Here is a 23,416-nt window from a genome sequence, read left to right on the forward strand (position 1 = left end):
GTGCAGGGTTAGGGTGGAACACGAAGGTCCCGAGAGGGACAGTATGAGAGGTAAAAATGGAGGGCGGTGAAGTTGGCATTAATCCAGTGTGTCTTTTCTATTATGCAGACTGAATTCAGATAATCCATATATGCTGATCACAAGGTTACCTGTGATAGGGAAAAATGAAAAAATAACACCTAAATATCCAGCCAGGAAAGAAGGAGGAAACAAATTGTCACTTACAGAGTATTTTGAAAAGTGTATAATATGGATACCTGATTATGCTAAAATGCTACCTGAAAATATGATAAGAATGGATTGCATAGAAAATTTCAACTATGTTCAAATAAAAAAAGATGAGTAATGCACCAGCAAGTTAATGCTGGTAGCTTCTGAGTGGTGAAATTATGGCTGAGTAAACAATTCTTTCCAAATCTCCATACTTTCCAAATTCTTGAAATTTAAACTTTATTAATATATTGGTTAGTGATGGATATGTTTTCCATGATATTTTTCTTGAGAGGTGACTTTGTAACTGTGAATTCCTCACATTCTTTCATCCAGCCAAAAAGTATTATAAGCCATTTTCAGTTAAATTTCCAATAAATCCTTATTATAATCTGATTTAAATAAAGCGGTACAAAAAAAATAATAAAGCGGTACCATAGGAACCTTAATTTAAGTTTCACCCCTTAATTTTACGTTACACTTCCCATTTCATTTTTACACTACTTTTAAGCTTGAAAAAAGACATTGAATTATTAATTACCACCCCTCCCCCATCTTTCTTGAAAACTCTAATTAAAAATTATATATTTGTTCATTACTAAGAATTGATAAAACGTTGCCTTTGTATTTTTTGAAACATTTTTTGTGTGTGTGTAGCTGCATTCCTCTTATGTAAGTATACTTAGGACACATTTCTCCCAGAGTTCATCACTGGGCAAAAATTTATTTCTCTTGCTAACTTGATCTGTTTTCCCCCTTTGTTTATTTTTGTTTTACAGACCAGACTATGAAAAAGTCATGTAGCCCATTATTTTTCCTCTTTGACTTAATGACTACAGAATTAAGAACTAGGCAGTAACTTTTCTTAGTGAGGATTTCCTTATCTAATTTTTCTTCTCCATTCCTTTTCCCACTCACCATGGAATTTTTGTCTCTTATGTCATGTTAATGGGTTAAGTCTGTTCGTAGCCATATTTTTATTGTAAATTGCCTAACATCCTTTTGGGAATAACGTGAAATATAAAAAGATTAAATTAAAACTTAAGAAATGAAAAGAAAAGGATGTACAATAAAACAAGAAAATAAAAACTACATTTTGAGATCATATGGCTTAATCCATTAGTTTTTTGCCTTGTATTAGTAGTTAAATTATACCTGTTAACTTTTTCCTTTCCCAAAAGCTTTTAGCTCTTTAATGATAAAGCAATCTGATCTCCATATTTGACAAGAAGACAACATGAAGTTGAGATAGATTGCTGAGTTACCTGTGAGACTTACAGGAGGGATGTATACCCCCTTAAAGTGGGGTTTGCTAGCAGTTTTTTTTTTAGTCTCTTTTGAGTAATGAAGACAAAAAAAAATTTAAAAAATTTTAAAAAGCTGTACTTTACAATTTGTGGTAGAACATAAAGGGAAAAATACAGTGAAGTATTCTTTTCCCCAGCGCCTGCTTTTTAACCAAGGTTTTGAAAAGCTAGGATTAAAATTACAACTTTAAGACACACATTTACATTTGAATAATTTATTAGAATAGAGAACATTTATTTAAAAGGAATTATGTATATAGATCTTTCTGATCTTAAAAATTATAGCTTACCCTCAATGTTATACCCTCCTACAGACTCTTTCCAGGGTTTTTGTAAGTTTTCGGTATGTGACTAAAAGTAGCTGATTGTAATTAATACGGCTTTTTTGGTAGCTGTAAGGTGTGGCTTAGACTCCAGAAGCTTTCTCACCTACAAATGTTAAAATCCAAACAGCTTCTCTGCTCTTCTATTTTCAGTTTCCTTTATATCAGAGTTGCTTTTATATCAGAGTTTATAATGATTGTGAAAAGGGGGCATGAAAAATAGCAACCCTGATGGACTGACATTAATCTTGTTCACAACAATACCTGGCATGATTTATAACCTTTGCACTTATGATCCTTGAGTGATCGTAAAATAAAATCCTCAAATTAAGGCTGCGTGTCTACTAGAACATTATAATTTTGCAAATAGAAAACTATAAATTTTTTAAAATGTTGGATCCAACTGTTAAGAACATGGTGTCTTACTATGAACCTATAGGCAAGGACCGTCATTCCCTCTGATTACTTACAGCATTCAGATGTTTCTGCCACAAAAGGATACCAGGAAGTCATTTTGTAGTAATTGGCAAAATATTTGTCAAGTTGCATAGACCATCCATTGTTGTCACCTAAAATAAAGATCACAGAGCCGAAAAGTTCAAGAACAGAAATATTCTGTTGTGTTGGGGAAAACAGGTCCTCTCTTTAAAATAATTGAATGACCTCTATGAGAATAGAATCTAAAAAAAAGTGGATACAGGTATATGTATAACTGATTCACTTTGCTGTACATTGTAAATCAACTCTACTCCGATAAAAATTAATTACAAAAATAATGAGTGATTGACAAACAGAGGAACGTCATCTGGGAGCTTGTCACAGCATTCTCCAAAAGGGACACATTATCTGTCTCCATATAAACTTGCTATTCCTCCTAAATTCTCTGGATTGGTGAATGGTCCCTACAATCTATCAAACTGCTCAAAACAGAGAAATTAAGTTTTTTGGAATATGCTCATATCTGATGAAATATAATTTGTACAATTTTCCTTCATCTCCATGTTATTTTCTTATTTTTTCATGGCTCATTAACTCTTCCATGAAGATTACATTTGGGGAAGGAAAGGTATTCTAACATAAGTGCTATGTATGCTTGTAAGAGTGTACTTCCTATTAAAGTCCCACTAAAAACAAACTGGAAAGAAGAGAGACTACTTAAACATTGTATTTATAGCAGTTTCCATCCTTTAGTATTACTTATTAGTTTTAAAACTTCTTTATTACAGAAGGTTTCAAAATAAACACCAGTAACAAAGTAGTATGATGATATCTCAAAGATATTATTATATCTCAATGATATCATTATGATATCTCAGTGATGACTGATGGACCTCAAGTTTACCAACTGCAGATGTCAGCCTGAGACTCCAGCTGAGTGCCAGTAACTGGGCGGACAAGAGAAGCACCCCAGAAACAGCAAATCTCAGCTTCTGAACACCCAGGAACCAGGTCAAGGTGCCTCCCCGACCCTTGACATTGTAAAGAAGGTGGCACCTTAGGTAGAGAAAGAGGAGGAAGGGGAGGAAATCTGAAAGAATGGGCTTGTTCAGGCAAATAGAGATGGTAGCTTGTTGTGACTGTGGGATTTAGCGCATGTTTGCTCCCTCTGCATTCTATCTTTGGTTTAGAATGCTTTCTTGTTCTTCAGAGGCTGGTAACGTAGATCTATGTTGTCCAGATCCCAAGCAGCTCAGGTTCTTGTTATAGAAAAGCTTCCACCGAAGGGACTCACTCCTGCGAGACTGGAAGTTTGTAGACACCAGTCTTGTGGGTACCTAGCGGAGGTGGGGCAGTTATCGTGGCCAGTCTCAGGTTCCAGCTTCCTGGGTGAAGAGCTGATGGGCAGTAGTAATGGGGCAGATGTTTGTAACTATGGTGGTGTTTTCCCCACCCCTGACTCTTGCTTCTATTGTCTTTATAATGATTCTATAAACACATTCTTCTCTGTAAGAAATCTCTTTTTTCTGAAGCAAAAGCAAAAAAAAAATCTAGAGTGGTTTCTCTTTCCTCCTTCCAGAAGGGATTGCAGATAACAGAATCTCAAGCATAGTAAGGTTGGGCTGTTTATCTGACCTGGATGGTTTTGAAGATAACAGTAGTCCTGTCACCATTACAAAATGGTACTTTCGTAGTTTATGGCACACAGCAACCAAAAAAAGTTGTTTCAATGATCACTCTTGGCTTCCTGGATTATGAGCCTCTTGGAAGGATAGACTCTGGCAAAGTGGATGCTATGGTAACTCATCAGAATGAAAATGAGAAATGTCAAGGGCTGTGGAATGAGATGACTATAGAGATGGCCCCAGAGAGATTAAGGAAAGAAAATGACAAGCTCAGGGTATGATGTCATCAGCTCAAGAAAATTCAGAGAACCAGGGAGCTGCCATGACTACCCTAAGATAATCTTTTATCCCTTGGGACCTCAGGACTCAGATAGAATCTGATCCAATGGGTTGCTAGGTTACAACATAAGCTGAATTCACATTTTGTCCTGTCTTTTAAGTGCACATTAGGACACTGATTTGGAACGAGAGGGACCCTGCGAATTGTAATGGGACTTTTGAACATGTTCAGTTGAATTTGCAAACCCTAAATCCTCATCCAACTGAGCCTTCCTAAGCCCAGCGTAAATGGGTCCCTTCCCCTGTCTGACCAGGTCACTTTTTTGTTGGAGGCCTGCTAGTTACTTTACTTGACGAAACTAACTTGTCAACTCTCCTAGTAACTCCATTTCGTCATTATTGGGAACTCTACTTACAGATGGAAAAACTGATTCTGAGGACTTTAAGTGATTTGACTAAGAAACAGAATTATTAAAAATAACGAAAGAATTAAAATAATACCATTATTTTAATGTTTTCTTTTCTAGGTCCAAAGATGATTGAATCAGTTTATACTCCTCTTATAGAAATTCCAACTTTTATACGACATTGTCTTTAAATATTTAGCTGTTACTGTCTGTTACCTATTTATTGTTCTATTGCCTGTTTCATTTCCATTCTTGAGGCTCTTACATCAGCATTGTGTGAATTATACAAAAAATTATTTAACAACCAGAAGTAGTTATTAACTTGAATTTAAGCTTATCATTATCATTATTATCCATGGATCAATGGAAGTATTGTGAATCATTTGTAAAAAAAATTTAAAAATAAATTAATTTTCATACTAATATTATGAATTTTTATACATTTATAAACGTTACAGATGAAACACGTGGTAAGATATGTCTTTTGGCTCTGGGTATGCTGAGGCACTGATTATTTTTACAGACGAGTTTTTGTGTATCTACAGAGTGAGGGTGGAAAGGTCTGAAGGACTCAACCCCGCAGGCTGCCAGGGCCTGGTTGGGGGGCGGGGGAGAGGGCGCCCATGCTCACATTTGTGTCCTGACCCATCCTCCTGGACCTCAGAACACAGCGACGGGACTCAGGTGAGGTGCTGCATCGCAGGGCTGGACCTGTATCCGCGGGTGGTGTCTCACTGCTGCTGTGACATTCATGAGACAGAGTGGTTGGGTGACCACTGGAAGACGTTGCTTTTCCTTCTCTCTTGTTCTTCAGCTGGCCCTGTATTTAACTGAGCTTTTCAAGTGAACTGTTGCAATTTGCTGCATTCTTACCATTAATAGGTGGTGCAGTGCTTAACATCTGTTCTAGAGGGGTTCACTATACCTGGTGTAGTTGCAATACTTTAGTCCAACAAATCCAAGTGATGTAGTTATTTATGCTACTTCTCTGTCTCTTTCCCAATCTTATTATTTTCTCTCCTTTTCTACCTCATTGTACCTCAACACACACACACACACACACACACACACACACAGACACAGAGTTGAAAAGAGAGGGAAAAGAGAAAGAGAGGTGATGGGGAATTTGAGAATGCAGAAGGAAACAGGACAAGACGGCTTACAGCTCTCCAAGTGAGAGCATATGTTTTGCGGGGAGATCTCTTTTTAAATAGCAGCATCATCAAACAAACAAGCTTCTTTGCAATTAGCACTTACCTTCTTCCCTGCCTTCCCAAAGCATTTTCTTCTTCCCACCCATTACTTCCTCTCACCAGAAAGCAGGAACACAGAACATAGAAGATGTAGCCAAAATTGCAAAGTTGGAAAGTTAGCATTTTTCAGAAAACAGCTTTTGGAATATGTGTTTCTATATCTTAAATCCCATACCCTTCATATTTCAAGGATGTATGGGACAGTGGGCAGAATGGTTTTTCATACTTTACTTGCGATCCCACTGAAATTTGACTCTCTGAGTTTTCCTGAGGTATCACAAAGTAGAGAGCACAGTACAAGAGGGTATTGCGTTAGGGGATGTGGTTCCTAGTATGTGTTGGTAGCGCTGTATGAAGAGCATTAAGTATATATATTTACTAAAAATAGGTTTTTTAAAAACTAAAAACATGTAATGATGCTCTGAATAAGAATGAATGACGTAGACCAAGAAAAATCTGGTCCTGCATACTGCCTGAATAAGTATGTGCTAATTCAATGAATGAATGAATGAATGGGTCTCTGTCCTCAAAGACACTTCAGAGAAAACCCAGTCTCCCTGATGTTATAATAAAATTTGGGAACTGGGACACTTAACAAAAACACAGATTTCCAGGCTCCTCTACTGGAGACTCTGATTTATTTGGCCAATATGGGGTCTGGAGGTCTATATATTCCATCAATGCCCGGGGGGAGTCTTACAACAAGTTTTGGAAGAACTGCATTATGGGATTTTCTCTGACTAGAGCCCTTCTCATGTTGCAGTGGAGGACGGCTAGATTTAGCAGAAGAATCCTGTCAATCAGAAGGATCAGATTCTTTTCCTTAGTAACGTTGCTGTTAACAAGATGAATGCAAGTGGTCCGTAATTTAAGGGCACTTTGCTCATATGTCTTGTTACACTTATAATCTGCTTCATACTGTGCCTATTTAGATATGTATTTTATCTCCTTATGAGAGTACGATAGGAATTAATCTTCTTAGCTTATGTATTTTTATTGCCTCAGTGACTTCTAAGGTACTTTTAATATAGTTAAAACATGACTTTTACTAGCTCTCATAAAGTATATAAAATAGTAAATCATTATTTCATTTGCATCTAGTATTAGTTACAATTTATTTTATGGAAAAGTGCGTTAGACACACCAATCTGAATTCTGGAGAATGCATCTCTCTTCTCCATGCTCTCACATTCCCTGGCATTGGCGCCGGGGGTGGGTGTGTGGCGTGTCAAGGGTTGACGTCTGGATGGGAATGGGAAAGGTCCAAGTTTCTTGAAGGCACTGCATAGTTGTGACGGTGCTATATTAGGCTTTCCTCAAACTGCTTCCCAGGATTCTTCTTGAGAAGAGAGTTCTGTGGTTAAATATGCTTGGGAAATGCTGAATCCTGTATCCCCACTTGGAATTAATAATGCAGGCTAGTACGATGAAAGGAAATCAGCCTTAAAGAAATAGCTTTAATTTTGTTTAACCCTTTTATATGCCATCTTTTAATACATGTTGGGAACTGTTTGCTTCTGTATTCGCACAAGAAGACTCACAGACTTAGAGAACGAACTTACGGTTACCAGGGGAGACGGGTGGAGGAGAGGGAGTTTGGGATTGACATGTATACACTACTATATTTAAAATGGGTAACCAACAAGGACCTACTGTACAGCACAGGGAACTCTACTCAGTGTGATGTGGCAGCCTGGATGGGAGGGGAGTTTGGGGGAGAATGGATACATGTATATGTATGGCTGGGTCGCTTTGTTGTGAAACTATTACAACATTGTCAATTGGCTATACTCCAATATAAAATAAAAAGTTAAAAATAAAAGTCTAGATGAGTGGTTTTCAAAGTGCAGATCTGGGACAAGTAGCATCAGTATCACTTGGGAGCTTCACAGAAAAGCAAAATCTTGGGCTCCACTCCAGGAGCTTTCAATTAGAAACTCTGTAGATGGGGTCCAGCATTCTGCATTTTAACAAGCCCTCCAGCTGATCTGATGCCTGCTAACGTTTGAATTAATCACTCTAATTAATCACTTTCAAGGGGTTCTGAATTTGGTAATAAAATTGTCTGCGTTGGGAAGTGAATCATTTCAAAACTTTAACAGGTGTGCTACTCACCCACTGTGTTAAAATGCAGATTTCTGGGCCCCATTCTTACCTACTAGATCAACGTTTCTGGGGGTGGAGCTCAGGACTCTGCACCTCTCACCAGCCAGCTGTGCCAGAGCACGGTTTCCAAACAGTCCTGTAGGTTTGCAGGGGTCATTCCTGGGCTCCTTTCATGTTTGGATTTTGAGTATTCAAAGTCGAGGGACTCATGCCTCTGTCAGAGAGGAAGCCAGGACAAAGAAGGGTGCCATGATGCTGTGTGTTAAATGCTCTACACTTTCATGAAACTGAAGGCATAAATCCTATTGGCTACAATGCGGTTAATTTATAAAGTGTGGATTTATGCCAAGCAGAGCATCCCTGATTCTCAGATATTTCCTCAATTCTCAGCACCCATTCTTGGGACACAGTGGAACATCTCTTTCTCAGAAATTAATGATCCCCAGAGTAGAGGTGCCCTGGGCCATTAAAATAGACCTTGAGGTGTCGCCTGATCAGACAGACCAATTCATCAGACCAGTAGTGTGAGATCTCCTTGAATTTGAATGACAATAGCTGTTTGCTGACGGAATACATACGCCTCTTTCTGGGTACTTTTATTTTTTATTTTATTTTTTAAATTAATTTTTATTGGATGATAGTTGATTTAAAATGTTGTGTTAGTTTCTGCTGTGCAGCAAAGTGATTCAGTTATACATATACATATATCCACTCTTTTTAAGATTCTTTTCCATATAGGTCATTACAGAGTATTGAGTAGAGTTCCCTGTGCTACACAGTAGGTCCTTGTTGATTATCTATTTTATATATAGTAGTGTGTATATGTCAATCCCAATCTCCCAATTTATCCCTCCCTGCCTTTCCCACTTGGTAACCATAAGTTTGTTTTCTACATCTGTGACTCTATTTCTGAGTACCTTTAGAGGCAACTCTGAAGGAATTAAGGCTGTGACATTATCCTGGGGATTTTTAAAAAGAAATTGAAGCCACTACAGAAACTGTCTTTTGTGTCCTATCTCATAGGAAGCGTTCTGAGCTGAAAGTCTTTGTGGAGTTAACTCAAACATCTTTGAAGCATTGTTGGGTAAACATATTTTAAGTTAAAACGAGGTTTGTATCTATAGAAAAGCCAGGGGTTCAGCTACATGCATTTTTCCAACTCTATTTTGAGAATAATAAATAGGAAACTAGTCATTTTTGAACGTACAATGCATAGTTGTGTATCAATACACATATTTATGACTTGTGTCACTTTCCCTCCTGTCTTTTTGACCTTAAAAAAGACAAACTACCAACTTTAATGGAATATTCTAAAATGAGAACAGGGAAGTTCTACATCAAACTGCCTGGCATTGCCATCATCCTGACAGCTGTGTAAAAGGAAATGAAGGGATATTTAGCGTTCCGGAATTTTAAATGCAGGCCCAATTAAAAATTAAAAGGGTCTTTGAATACACTTCAAACATTCTTATAATCCTATTAAAAGGTATGTATCATCACCATCATACCCATAAATAAATACTGTTTGTCTAATTCTCATAGATTAGTGACAGGCAAATAATCGGGGTTATTAATAAAGTTTCCTTTCCCTTGAATTCCTTGCACTCTGCCCTTTTCCTATAGCAAGAGGCTAGAATTTTCCACTTTCATTGCCTTGGAAAAGGGATGACACAGATGTCTGCAGATAACAAAAGAATCAAATTCTTAGTATTTGGTTATCAAAGGCCCAGGTTTGAGCACTGACAATAGATGAGGAAAAACAAATAAAGAAGAGCTGGGCTCTGCTGTTCCCAGACCAGACAAGAGACTTGGACCAGAAAGGGAGAGGGGAAAGGTCTGCCTGGGCTGAACCAGGGGGAAATCAGAAACTCCTCACCTTCATTAAATTTGCAAAGACCCTATTTCCACATAAGGTCACATTCTGAGGTTCTGGGTGGACATACATTTTTAGCAGATTCTGACTTACTGATCACCCAAAATGTATTAGAGGAAGCTTCCGTTTTCCCTGTGGATCAAAGGAATACAAATATGGAAACAGAGGAACCAATGTCTTCATCCTTTTCCTGTAGACAAGGCTGTTAAAGTGCAGAGCAGGGTGATGTTCAGAGGCTGCCGAGGCGAGCATCTGAACTTGGGTCTTCATGGTGGAGTGATTCAACGTGCCTGCAACTGGGATGAGGATAGGTTAGCATGACTGTGATGGGGAGCCTTTTTCTGCATGGCCATTTGTTTATAATACAGAAGGAGTGCTAGCAAATTCTAATCTGGAAACTCAAAGAGTTCCTTTAAAATAAAAGCCTGGATGTAATCAATAAATTTCATAGCATTTGAGAATTTGATGGTACTTTATTTTATTTTTTAAATACATATACATATATCACCATATCTCCTCCCTCCTGCATCTCCCTCCCACCCTACAAACCCCACCTCTCTAGGTGGTCACAAAGCACCGAGCTGATTTCCCTGTGCTATGCGGCTGCTTCCCACTAGCTATCTATTTTACATTTGGGAGTGTATATATGTCAATGCCACTCTCTCACTTCGTCCCAGCTTACCCTTCCCCCTCCCTGTGTCCTCAAGTCCATTCTCTACGTCTGCGTCTTTATTCCTGTCCTGCCCCTAGGTTCTTCAGAACCCTTTTTTTTTTTTTTTAGATTCCATATATATATGTTAGCATACGGCACTTGTTTTTCTCTTTCTGACTTACTTCACTCTGCATGACAGACTCTAGGTCCATCCACCTCACTACAAATAACTCAATTTCATTTCTTTTTAAGGCTGAGTAATATTCCATTGTATAGATGTGCCACATCTTCTTTATCCATTCATCGATGGACACTTAGGTTGCTTCCATGTCCTGGCTATTGTAAATAGTTATTCAGTGAACATTGTGGACATGGCTCTTTTTGAATTATGGTTTTCTCAGGGTATATGCCCAGTAGTGGGATTGCTGTGTTGTATGGTAGTTCTATTTTTAGTTTTTTAAGGAACCTCCCTTCTGTTCTCCATAGTGGCTGTATCAATTTACATTCCCACCAAGAGTGAAAGAGGGTTCTCTTTTCTCCACACCCTCTCCAGCATTTATTGTTTGTAGATTTTTGATGATGGCCGTTCTAACTGGAGTGAGGTGATACCTCATTGTAGTTCTGATTTGCATTTCTCTAATGAGTAGTGATGCTGAGCATCCTTTTGTGTGTTTGTTGGCAATCTGTATATCTTCTTTGGAGAAATGTCTATTTAGGTCTTCTGCCCATTTTGGATTGGGTTGTTTGTCTTTTGGATATTGAGCTGCATGAGCTGCTTGTAAATTTTGGAGATTAATCCTTTGTCCATTGATTCGTTGGCAAATATTTTCTCCCATTCTGAGGGTTGTCTTTTCATCTTGTTTATGGTTTCCTTTGCTGTGCAAAAGCTTTTAAGTTTCATTAGGTCCTATTTGTTTATTTTTGTTTTTATTTCCATTTCTCTAGGAGGTGGGTCAAAAAGGATCTTGCTGTGATTTATGTCATAGAGTGTTCTGCCTATGTTTTCCTCTAAGAGTTTTATAGTGTCTGCCCTTAAATTTAGGTCTGTAATCCATTTTGAGTTTATTTTTGTGTACGGTGTTAGGGAGCATTCTAATATCATTATTTTACATGTGGCCGTCCAGGTTTCCCAGCACCACTTATTGAAGAGCCTGTCTTTCCTCCATTGTATACTCTTGCCTCCTTTATCAAAGATAAGGTGACCATATGTGTGTGGGTTTATCTCTGGGCTTTCTATCCTGTTCCACTGATCCATATTTCTGTTTTTGTGCCAGTACCATACTGTCTTGATTACTGTAGCTTTGTAGTATAGTCTGAAGTCAGGGAGCCTGATTCCTCCAGCTGCGTTTTTCTTTCTCAAGATTGCTTTGGCTATTCGGAGTCTTTTGTGTTTCCATACAAATTGTGAAATTTTTTGTTCTAGTTCTGTGAATAATGCCATTGGTAGTTTGATAGGGATTGCATTGAATCTGTAGATTGCTTTGGATAGTATAGTCATTTTCACAATGTTAATTCTTCCAATCCAAGAACATGGTATATCTCTCCATCTGTTTGTATCATCTTTAATTTCTTTCATCAGTGTCTTATAGTTTTCTGCATACAAGTCTTTTGTCTCCTTAGGTAGGTTTATTCCTAGGTATTTTATTCTTTTTGTTGCAATGGTAAATGGGAGTGTTTCCTTAATTTCTCTTTCAGATTTTCCATCATTAGTGTGTAGGAATGCAAGAGATTTCTGTGCATTAATTTTGTATCCTGCTACTTTACCAAATTCATGGATTAGCTCTAGTAGTTTTCTGGTAGTGTCTTTAGGATTCTCTATGTATAGTATCATGTCATCTGCAAACAGTGGCAGCTTTAGTTCTTCTTTTCCAGTTTGGATTCCTTTTATTTCTTTTTTGTCTCTGATTGTTGTGGCTAAAACTTCCAAAACTATGTTGAATAATAGTGGTAAGAGTGCGCAACCTTGTCTTGCTCCTGATCTTAGTGGAAATGTTTTCAGTTTTTCACCATTGAGAATGATGTTGGCTGTGGGTTTGTAATATATGGCCTGTGTTATGTTGAGGTAAGTTCCCTCTATGCCTACTTTTTGGAGGGCTTTTATCATAAATGGATGTTGAATTTTGTCGAAAGCTTTTTCTGCAACTACTGAGATGATCATATGGTTTTTCTCCTTCAATTTGTTAATATGGTGTATCACATTGATTGATTTGCGTATACCAAAGAATCCTTGCATTCCTAGGATAAACCCCACTTGATCATGGTGTATGATCCTTTTCATGTGCTGCTGCATTCTGTTTGCTAGTATTTTGTTCAGGATTTTTACATCTATGTTCATAAGTGATATTGGCCTGTAGTTTTCTTTCTTTGTGACATCTTCATCTGGTTTTGGTGTCAAGGTGATGGTGGCCTCGTAGAATGAGTTTGGGAGTGTTCCTCCCTCTGCTATATTTTGGAAGAGTTTGAGAAGGATAGCTGCTAGCTTTTCTCTAAATGTTTGACAGAATTCGCCTCTGAAGGCATCTGGTCCTGGGCTTTTGTTTGTTGGAAGATTTTTAATCACAGACTCAATTTCAGTGCTTGTGATTGGTCTGTTCATATTTTCTATTTCTTCCTGGTTCGGTCTTGGAAGGTTGTGCATTTCTAAGAATTTGTCCATTTCTTCCAGGTTGTCTATTTTATTGCATACACTTGCTTGTAGTAATGTAGTATCAGTTGTTACTTCTCATTTTTCATTTCTAATTCTATTGATTTGAGTCTTCTCCCTTTTTTTTTTTTTTGAGAAGTCTGGCTAATGGTTTATCAATTTTGTTTATTTTCTCAAAGAATCAGCTTTTAGTTTTATTGATCTCCGCTATTGTTTTCTTCATTTCTTTTTCATTTATTTGTCATCTGATCTTTATGATTTCTTTCCTTTTGCTTCCTTTGGGTTTTTTTTTTTGTTATTCTTTCTCTAATTGCTTTAGGTTTAAGGTTAGGTTGTTTATTTGAGATGTTTCCTGGTTCCTGAGATAGGATTGTATTGCTATAAACTTCCCTCTTGGAACTGCTTTTGCTGCATCCCATAGGTTTTCGGTACCGTGTTTTCATTGTCATTTGTTTCTAGGTACTTTTTGACTTCCTCTTTGATTTCTTCAGTGATCTCTTGGTCATTAAAGAGTGTATTGTTTAGCTTCCATGAATTTGTATTTTTACAGATTTTTTTCCTGTAATTGATATCTGGTCTCATAACGTTGTGGTCAGAAATGATACTTGATACGATTTCAATTTTCTTAAATTTACCAAGGCTTCATTTGTGACCCAAGATATGATCTATCCTGCAGAATGTTCCATGAGCACTTGAGAAGAAAATGTATTCTGTTATTTTTGGATGGAATGTCCTATAAATATCAATTAAGTCCATCTTGTTTAATGTATCATTTAAAGCTGGTGTTTCCTTATTTATTTTCATTTTGGATGATCTGTCCATTGTTGAAAGTGAGGTGTTAAAGTCCTCTACTATGATTGTGTTACTGTCAATTTCCCCTTTTATGGCTGTTAGCATTTGCCTTATGTATTGAGGTGCTCCTATGTTGGGTGCCTAAATATTTACAATTGTTATATCTTCTTCTTTGATGGATCCCTTGATCATTATGTAGTGTCCCTCTTTGTCTCTTGTAGTAGTCTTTATTTTAAGGTCAATTTTTTCTGATATGAGAATTGCTACTCCAGCTTTCTATTGATTTCCATTTGCATGGAATATCTTTTTCCATCCCCTCACTTTCAGTCTGTATGTGTCCCTAGGTCTGAAGTGGGCCTCTTGTAGACAGCATATGTACGGGTCTTGTTTTTTTATCCATTCAGCCAGTCTATGTCTTTTGGTTGGAGCATTTAATCCATTTACATTTAAGGTAGTTATCGATATGTGTGTTCCTATTACCATTTTCTTAATTTTTTGGGTTGGTTTTTGTAGGTCTTTTCCTTTTCTTTTCTTTCCTGCCTAGAGAGGTTCCTTTAGCATCTGTTGTAAAGCTGATTTGGTGGTGCTGAATTCTCTTAGCTTTTGCTTGCCTGTAAAGATTTTAATATCTCTATTGAATCTGAATGAGATCCTTGCTGGGTAGAGTAATCTTAGTTGTAGGTTTTTCTCCTTCATCACTTTAAATATGTCCTGCCACTCTCTTCTGGCTTGCAGAGTTTCTGCTGAAAGATCAGCTGTTAACCTTATGGGGATTCCCTTGCATGTTATTTGCTGTTTTTCCCTTGCTGCTTTTAATATTTGTTCTTTGTATTTAATTTTTGGTAGTTTGATTGATATGTGTCTTGGTGTGTTTCTCTGTGGATTTATCCTATATGGGACTCTCTACACTTCCTGCACTTGATTAACTATCTTTTTTTCAACTATAATCTCTTCAAATATTTTCTTGGTGATTTTCTTTTTCTCTTCTTCATCTGGGACCCCTATAATTCGAATGTTGGTGGGTTTAATGTTGTCCCAGAAGTCTCTGAGACTGTTCTCAATTCTCTTCATTCTTTTATCCTTATTCTGCTCTGCAGTAGTTATTTCCACTATTTTATCTTCCAGGTCACTTATCCTCTGCCTCAGTTATTCTGCTACTGATTTTTTCTAGAGAATTTTTCATTTCATTTATTGTGTTATACATCATTGTTTGTTTGCTGTTTAGTTCTCCTTGTTAAACATTTCTTGTATTTTCTCCATTCTATTTCCAAGATTTTTGATCATCTTTACTATCAGGACTCTGAATTCTATTTCAGGTAGACTGCCTATTTCCTCTTCATTTGTTTGGTCTGGTGGGTTTTTGCCTTGGTCCTTCATCTGCTGTGTGTTTCTCTGTCTTCTCATTTTGCTTAACTTACTGTGTTTGGGGTCTCCTTTTTGCAGGCTGCAGGTTAGTAGTTGCTGTTGTTTTTGGTGTCTGCCCCCAGTGGCTAAGGTTGGTTCAGTGGGTTGTGTAGGCTTCCTAGTGGATGGGACTAGTCCCTTTGTTCTGGTAGATGAGCATGGATCTTGTTTTTCTGGTTGGGCAGGTCCACGTCTGGTGGTGTGTTTTGGGGTGTCTGTGACCTTTTTATGATTTTAGGCAGCCTGTCTGCTAATGGGTGGGGTTGTGTTCTTGTCTTGCTAGTTGTTTGGCATAGGGTGTCCTGCACTGTAGCTTGCTGGTCGTTGAATGGAGCTGGGTCTTAGCGTTGAGAGGGAGATCTCTGGGAGAGCTTTTGCCGTTTGATATTACGTGGAGCCAGGAGGTCTCTTGTGGGCCAGTGTCCTGAACTCGGCTCTCCCACCTCAGAGGCACAGGCCTGATAACTGGCCGGAGGACCAAGACCCTTTCGGCCACTCGGCTCAGAAGAAAAGGGAGGAAAAAAGAAAGAAAGAATAAAATAACATAAAATAAAGTTATTAAAATAAAAAATAACTATTAAAAAATTAAAAAGTAATTTAAAAAAAGAAAGAAGAGAGCATCCAAACCCAAAAACATATCCACCAATAATAACAATTCCTAAAACTATACTAAAAAAAAAACAACGGACAGACAGAACCCTAGGACAAATTGTAAAATCAATGCTTTACAGACAAATGACACACAGAAGCATACACATACACCCACACAAAAAGAGAAAAAGGAAAAAAATATATAGCTGCTCCCAAAGTCCCCCTCTTCAATTTGGGATGATTGGTTGTCTATTCAGGTATTCCACAGATGCAGGTACATCAAGTTGATGGTGGAGCTTTAATCCGCTGCTCCTGAGCCTGCTGGGAGAGATTTCCCTTTCTCTTCTTTGTTCGCACAGCTCCCGGGGCTCAGCTTTGGATTTGGCCCCGCCTCTGCGTGTAGGTCGCCGGAGGGCGTCTGTTCTTCGCTCAGACAGGACGGGGTTAAAGGAGCCGCTGATTCGGGGGCTCTGGCTCACTCAGGCCGGGTGGTAGGGAGGGTCACGGAGTGCGGGGCGGGCCTGCGGCGGCAGAGGCGGCGTGACGTTGCGCCGGCGTGACGTTGCACCAGCGTGAGGCGCGCCGTGGCTGCGGCTCGCCCCCGTGTCTGGAGCTCCTTTAAGCAGCGCTCTGAATCCCCTCTCCTCGCGCACCAGGAAACAAAGAGGTAAGAAAAAGTCTCTTGCCTCTTCAGCAGCTCCAGACTCTTTCCCGGACTCCCTCCCGGCTAGCTGTGGCGCACTAACCCCTTCAGGCCGTGTTCACGCTGCCAACCCCAGTCCTCTCCCTGCGCTCCGACCGAAGCCTGAGCCTCAGCTCCCAGCCCCGCCCGCCCCGGCGGGGGAGCAGACAAGCCTCTCGGGCTGGTGAGTGCTGGTCGGCCCCATCCTCTGTGCGGGAATCTCTCCTCTTTGCCCTCCGCACCCCTGTGGCTGCGCTCTCCTCCGTGGTTCCGAAGCTCCCCGCCTCCGCCACCCGGAGTCTCCACCCGCGAAGGGGCTTCTAGTGTGTGGAGACCTTTCCTTCTTAACAGCTCCCTCCCAGAGATGCAGGTCCCGTCCCTATCCTTTTGTCTCTGTTTACTCTTTATTCTTTTGCCGTACCCAGGTATGTGGGGAGTTTCTTGCCTTTTGGGAGGTCTGAGGTCTTCTGCCAGCGTTCAGTAGGTGTTCTGTGGGGGTTGTTCCACGGGTAGATGTCTTTCTGGTGTATCTGTGGGGAGGAAGGTGATCTCCGCGTCTTACTCTTCTGCCATCTTGAAGGTCTTCAATCCTTTGCTATTTTTAAAGTGCTTCAGGTTATAAGATTCCACTTTCCCGGCCAAAATTCTATTTAACGCATACTATAGACCATCATGAGATCGCAAAGCACATTCATTATAATGTTGCTGATCTCCGTTTTCCAAGAGTAGAGAATGAAGGCCGAGAGAAGTAAGATGTGAGGGTGTCAGACGCAGGGACGGAGTCCCACCCCTCTGATGCTATTTTAATATTTCACTTTTACTACCAAGTTGGCACTCAGTTTGAAATCGACAAAGATAATTCCTGAATGAGAGTCTCACACCTTTTTGTAATCAGGTTCCCTTGGTATTTACCCAGACATATTCTCCCAAGTATCTAAGAGTTTTAGCTGAAACACTGAATGGTCCCTCCTTTTTTGGTTCGTCATTGTCACACTAAACACTACTATAATCAAAGATTTCTTTTTTGGCCTCTTTTCTGATTGCGTCTGTGATAGTTCTGCATGGAGATGAATAAATGGGTTAGTAATATATGGCAGAAACATATGGGAATTATATCAAATGGCATAATTCGGGAAAAATTTGTACATTTCCATATTGGAGTTTATCAGTAAAGATCAAAGTTATTAAAACGGTGCAATCAATTTTGACCAGGACTTCCCTGGTTTGGAGTTCAGTCAAATGTAAACAATTCCTGGGATAGAATGAAAAAGATGTGAACTCCAGAGTAACTGCCTAGTAGACATATATATATAAATTCTGTATTGCCCAGATATTTTAGAAAGAAGGGATCCTTGTGAATGCAACTGAAAACTTTAATCGTTTTATATCAGAAACTTGATTTAAACTTTTCCTTGCATTGTGTCCATAAAAAATGTTCAGTGATTTGATACCTTATGCTTTTTGTACTGAGATATTTTACTTTTTAAAAATATTTTATATTCTTTTGTTTTCTATGGGTTTTCAAAGAGAACTGGAAAATTATAGTCAAATTAGACTACTTGTTTAAGATGTCTGTGATAATACAAAAGTAACAGTTCTTTCTAAATATAATTCGTTTATATTATAGTTCAATCCATGGGGAGGCAGTTTAACTTATTTGATGGTGTTTCATTTTTTTTTAAGTGACTTCCTTAAATTTTATTACCACTATTTCCATTTGACTTTTTTCTCCACTTTAATAATTACTATTGGTGTCAAAGTTAAGTAGCTTAAGGGAATAAGGGAGAGCTTTTTGGAGCTACTTTATTTAGGATGTATCTTTTAAAAGGTCTAACCAAGAAAAAAGTCCCCCCTTCCATTAGAAAAAGATTTTTTATTTGACAATATACTAAGCTGTAAATGATCACTCTGAAAGTGATTTTTAGCTGTGGGTTTTCCTTTTATATCTAAGATATTGTATTTTATGTGATTGCAAATATATTTAATGCTGCTTATTCAAATATGCATGAGGTTGACATATTCTGAAAAGGACCAACTTTCTGACTTGGTCATTTTAGACCAAATTTAAATATGGATGTCTTAAAAATGAACAGCTGGGGGAGCATAAATTATCCAGATACTATAAAATGAAGGAAAAAACCACAGCTAGTGAAGGAAATTAAAGTAATGAGAAGCAGGAAGGAATAACTACATCTCATAATTTTTATGACCTGGACTGTAAAAATGGTGTGAAATTCTGACATTCCTCTTGGGAAGTTCCAACCCTTTCATGCATGAATAGCAGCGCATCTCAACTGGCCATCTTTGAGGTTTTGAGCGTAGTTCAATTTTTTGGAATTTCCAGATGACTGCCACTAGTAGAGTGTCAATTTTTCTTATAGAAACAAAAAAATTGATAATAATTGTAATCATGGAGTTTGGTAGCAAGCTAGAATGCTTGCATGCCATACTGAAGTCTTGATTTAGGTTTAGTTCTGCTGTGGCTACTGTTTCGCGTGCATCCCTTACTTCCTGCGCACTTGGGTTTAGGTCAGTGGTTCTCAAAGTCTACTGTGCATCTGAATGACACAAAGAGCTTATAGAAACTGCAGGGCCAGTGGCAGAGTTTCTGAGTCCATAGGGCTGGGATGGAGCCTGAGAACCTCATTTCTAACAATTTCCTAGATGCCGCTGATGGGTTTGGTCCTGAACTACATTTGGGGATCTGCTGGTCTAGGTGAATTTCAGGAGAGTTATGTGATCCTGGCATAAGAAGACCAGGAACAGTTTAACATAATATTTGTTACAATTACAAAGACATGTCTTCATAAGAGTGGATTATGATTTTCCCCATATTTCCAAAATTGGACGTGGGGATTTTTAAATGTCAACAATGGTGAATAACAAAGATTTTAAAAGAGCGTACTCTTTTTCGTTTTTAAAATATTAATTGCTTTCCAAATGTCCCCTGTATTTTTAATAATTAGTAATAGTTGATTAAACAAATGCTGTTCATTTTCACATGCTAATATTTAAGGTATTTATACGCACATGTAGCTAGAACTTAAGTTATTTGATCCATGCTCTGAATATTTCTTTTTCATAAAAGTTAGTAGTACACACCGTTCCCTGCTCATGTCCGAGATCCCTAAGATGATATATTAGCAAGATCTTGGGGACAGATTGCTTACGCCACCTTGTCTCAACTTGCTTCATACTTCCCTTCACACCTACAAACCAGTACTTCCCTGGTTTGGAGTCCAATCAAATGTAAAAGTTCCTCGGATAGAATTTCAAAGAGGTGAATTCCAGAGTAACTGCCAAGTATGGTAGTCAGTAATCTGGTCTGCCCAGATTTACTGCGTGCCCGTTACATGACAAGCATTTCTACCCCTGTAACTCACTTAATCTTCACAATGAATTTATTACTCCAATTTCACAGTAAGGAACGGGACTTAGCACAAAGAAATGATTTGCTGAAGTAACAACAGACAGAAAGAGGCACTTCCAGGATCTGAGCCTGAGACTTCTGATGCCTGGTTGAGGAATCTTGCTACAACTTTGTTTCTATTTTAAAAAGAAATCACAGGGAGATCAGCTCGGTGCTTTGTGCCCACCTACAGGGGTGGGATAGGGAGGGTGGGAGGGAGACACAAGAGGGAGAGGATATGGGGATATATGCGTATGTATAGCTGATTCACTTTGTTATACAGCAGAAACTGTATTGTAAAGCAATTGTACTCCAATACAGATGTTAAAAAAAAACAAAAACAGTAAGGCCATTGTAAAGCAATTGTACTCCAATACAGATGTTAAAAAAAAACAAAAACAGTAAGGCCGACTTAAAAATTGCTTCAAAATTTAAAAGGCTAGATCTCATGTTAAGTGTCCTTACCATAATAAAATTAAAAAAATTTAAAGTATAATGTTGGTATTTAGTATACATTAAGTGCTTAATAAGTATTAGTTCCTTGTCAAAAAAAAAAGAAAAAGAAATCAAAGAAGGTAAGGGAAAGTTGTTGCTGTTGCGATTACTGTCGTAAACTGCTCACAACTACTGATTTTATATGGACAGATTTAGAGTGCTAGTTGGGAGAAACTGATTCCAGCTTGGGATGAAATTGTTTTTCTAGATTTCTGTTTTAGCCAATGGCAGGAATAAGGAAGCTTTTTGCCTTTTAAAAACTCTAAACGTTTTGCAGAGCTGTTAAGTTACGAACACTTTTCTTGTTGAAAATGCACATGTACACAAATGCACAACATTTCATAGTTTTCAGGGGATTTACAGACCCCGCACCGTGCCTGAAGATTTTCTTGATTCTCAGAGTCCACTGACCATAAGATAAAAACCACCCTTCTGGGCAACTCAGCCCAAGGGTGGGGTAGGCGTGGCAGGAATGTTTTTACAGCTACTTGGAAATTAAAAGCAACTCCTTGGATTTTTTCTTTGGAAGTAAAGGTGTTAAAATCTGTACAATGAGCAGCTTATAAACTTAATGGAGTGAGCTAAATAATCATTAAAATCTAATTTATGAATTCTGAGGTGGATTTGATTTGAAAAAGAATGGAGGACAAGAGAAGGATGAAAATAAGAAGGGGAGTTGAGAGAGTAAAGGAAGGAATGCGGGTGGGCAGCTAGAGAGGAGGAATAGAAGGGGAGACACATGGAAATGACTGACGGGACAGAGAGGGAGAGGCTGTTCACAGACCTGCAGAGAGTGGAAAACACTGCAGGAAGGGGAGGGAAAGAAGAAACAGTTACGGAGGATGCATCTCCAACCTGATTTTGCTTCCCATTAAGTACTGTTTCCACAAGAGTCATGCCCATGCTTGGCATCAGAATTCAATTCTAAGTTTGAAGAAATAGACCTGAATGTCTTTCCTAGTGTTATATTCTCTCTATTAAAATTTACCAGGATTCAGAGTAATGAACATCCTTCAGGACCAAATATAGAAATCTGCATAATTTATCTCCCCCCCCAAATAAACTACAGTTACATTTTCAGGAGATGGGGGAAAGCTTACCCACCTCCTGAATAACTGTCCCTGAATCAAGAGGACACATACACACACACACCCCTACATACACACATAACTACAAAATCAAGAGTGTAGAAAAAAATCACTTCTTCAAATATCAGCTGTTGTTTTAATAAGATAAACAAACAGACAAATCATGGTTGCTCCTGGAAATATTTAAATTAAAAGACAGACCTTCCTAAGGTCATGCAGGTGGGACTCTTTGAGTCACTGTGAGTTAATATTAACGTCTGTGGGAAAAGCAAATGTAATACCCACTGTGTCAAGCGTGGCTGCAGCCTGCCCTCCCTCTGTCTGAGGTCCTTGCACTTAACTTTGAGCTGCTCTCTGCAGGAGGAGGGCTCCACTTCCCCTGCTGGAACAGGGCTGGCCTTGTGACGTGCTTTGGGAGGGATGTGGCAGAAGGGCCAGTGTCCCCAGCTGTCTCAGCCCAGGTTGCAGGCACGGGGACAGAGCCAACCCACAGAGGCCCGCAGAGGCATCGAGAAAGCACAGCAGAGGCAAGAAGACCGTGTAGCTCATCTCAGCTGAGCCCAGCTGGGATTGCTGCCCCACAGAATCTGAGCTAATGCATAGGAAAGAATGGATTTTTTTAAAAAAATTGGAAGTATAGTTGATTTACAATGTTGTGTTAATTTCCAGTGTACAGCAACGTGATTCAGTTGTACATATATATGTCATAGTAAGTAAATATATATATATTTTTTTACAGATTCTTTTCCATTATAGTTTATTACAAGATAAAGAATATATTCCCTGTGCTGAACTCTACTCAATACACTGTAATGGCCTATATGGGAAAAGAATCTAAAAAAGAGTGAATATATGTATATGTACACCTGATTCACCTTGCTGTACAGCAGAAACTAACACAACATTGTAAAGCAACTATACTCCAATAAAAATTAATTAAAAAAAAAGAATATATTCCCTGTGCTATACCTAGGTCCTTGTTGTTTATATAGTGGTGTGTATGTGTTAATCTCAAACTCCTAATTTATCCCTCCTACAACCCTTTTCCCTTCGGTAACCATAAGTTTGTTTTCTATGCCTGTGATTCTGTTTTGTAAATAGGTCATTTGTGTCATATTTTAGAATCCACATACAGGTGATATCATGTGATATTTGTCTTTGTCTGACTTACTTCGCTTAGCACGATCATCGCTAGGTCCATCCATGTTGCCGCAAATGGCATCATTTCATTGTTTCTTAGAGCTGAGTAGTATTCCACTGTGTATATATTATGTATACACACGCACAAACATATATATGTATAAAACCGCATCTTCTTTATAAGAATGGATATGTTAAGCTAGTAAAATAAATGTAAGATTTCCTTAAGTGCCATATATTTTGTATTTCAACTTCGTTTTCTCATTTCTCTCTGTACCGAGAGGTCTCAGCAACTTGACCCTGGTCCTCTGTCCCCCGGTGCTACTGTGACCCGACCCCCGTCCAGCTGTGACTCGGGGCACGCTCACCACAGTTGTCCTCGTCCTCCTGGTTTCCACAGTCGTCCACGCCATTACAGTGGAGCAGTTGAGGCAAGCATTTGGTGGTGTTGCCGCAGGGGAAGTAGCCCAGGGCGCATGAGACATCCTGCCCGCTCCCGGGAGCAACTGCGAGGAGGGAGGGGAGAGAGGTTTACCCAAGGCACTGCAAAGAGCGGTTTCCCCACGTTGCACAGACCTTCCTTCTTGTCAGCCTGGCAGGCACCACCGTCCATATGCAGCCTCACCCTGCGCACCAGCCTGACGCCAACTATTTTCCAAGAACCTCCACCCCTAAAGGATGTTCTTTTCCGTGTCTCC

The 23,416-nt window shown here is 38.9% G+C and overlaps 1 protein-coding gene across 1 annotated transcript in view; it reads right to left on the reverse strand.

Moving 5' to 3' along the window:
- RXFP1 (relaxin family peptide receptor 1) overlaps nt 1-23,416 on the reverse strand; it is a 96,433-nt gene that overhangs the window by 41,123 nt on the left and 31,894 nt on the right. The window contains exons 2-3 of the mRNA XM_022582231.3: nt 23,087-23,224; nt 2,311-2,409 (exon numbers count right to left, since the gene is read on the reverse strand). Coding sequence (XP_022437939.1) covers nt 2,311-2,409; nt 23,087-23,224 — 237 coding nt within the window. The remainder of the gene's footprint in view (nt 1-2,310; nt 2,410-23,086; nt 23,225-23,416) is intronic.

This window comes from Delphinapterus leucas, chromosome 5 (genome assembly GCF_059928025.1).
Source record: "Delphinapterus leucas isolate spDelLeu-1000000601 "Yukka" chromosome 5, BTC_Dleu_Yukka2, whole genome shotgun sequence".
Lineage (NCBI taxonomy): Eukaryota > Metazoa > Chordata > Mammalia > Artiodactyla > Monodontidae > Delphinapterus > Delphinapterus leucas.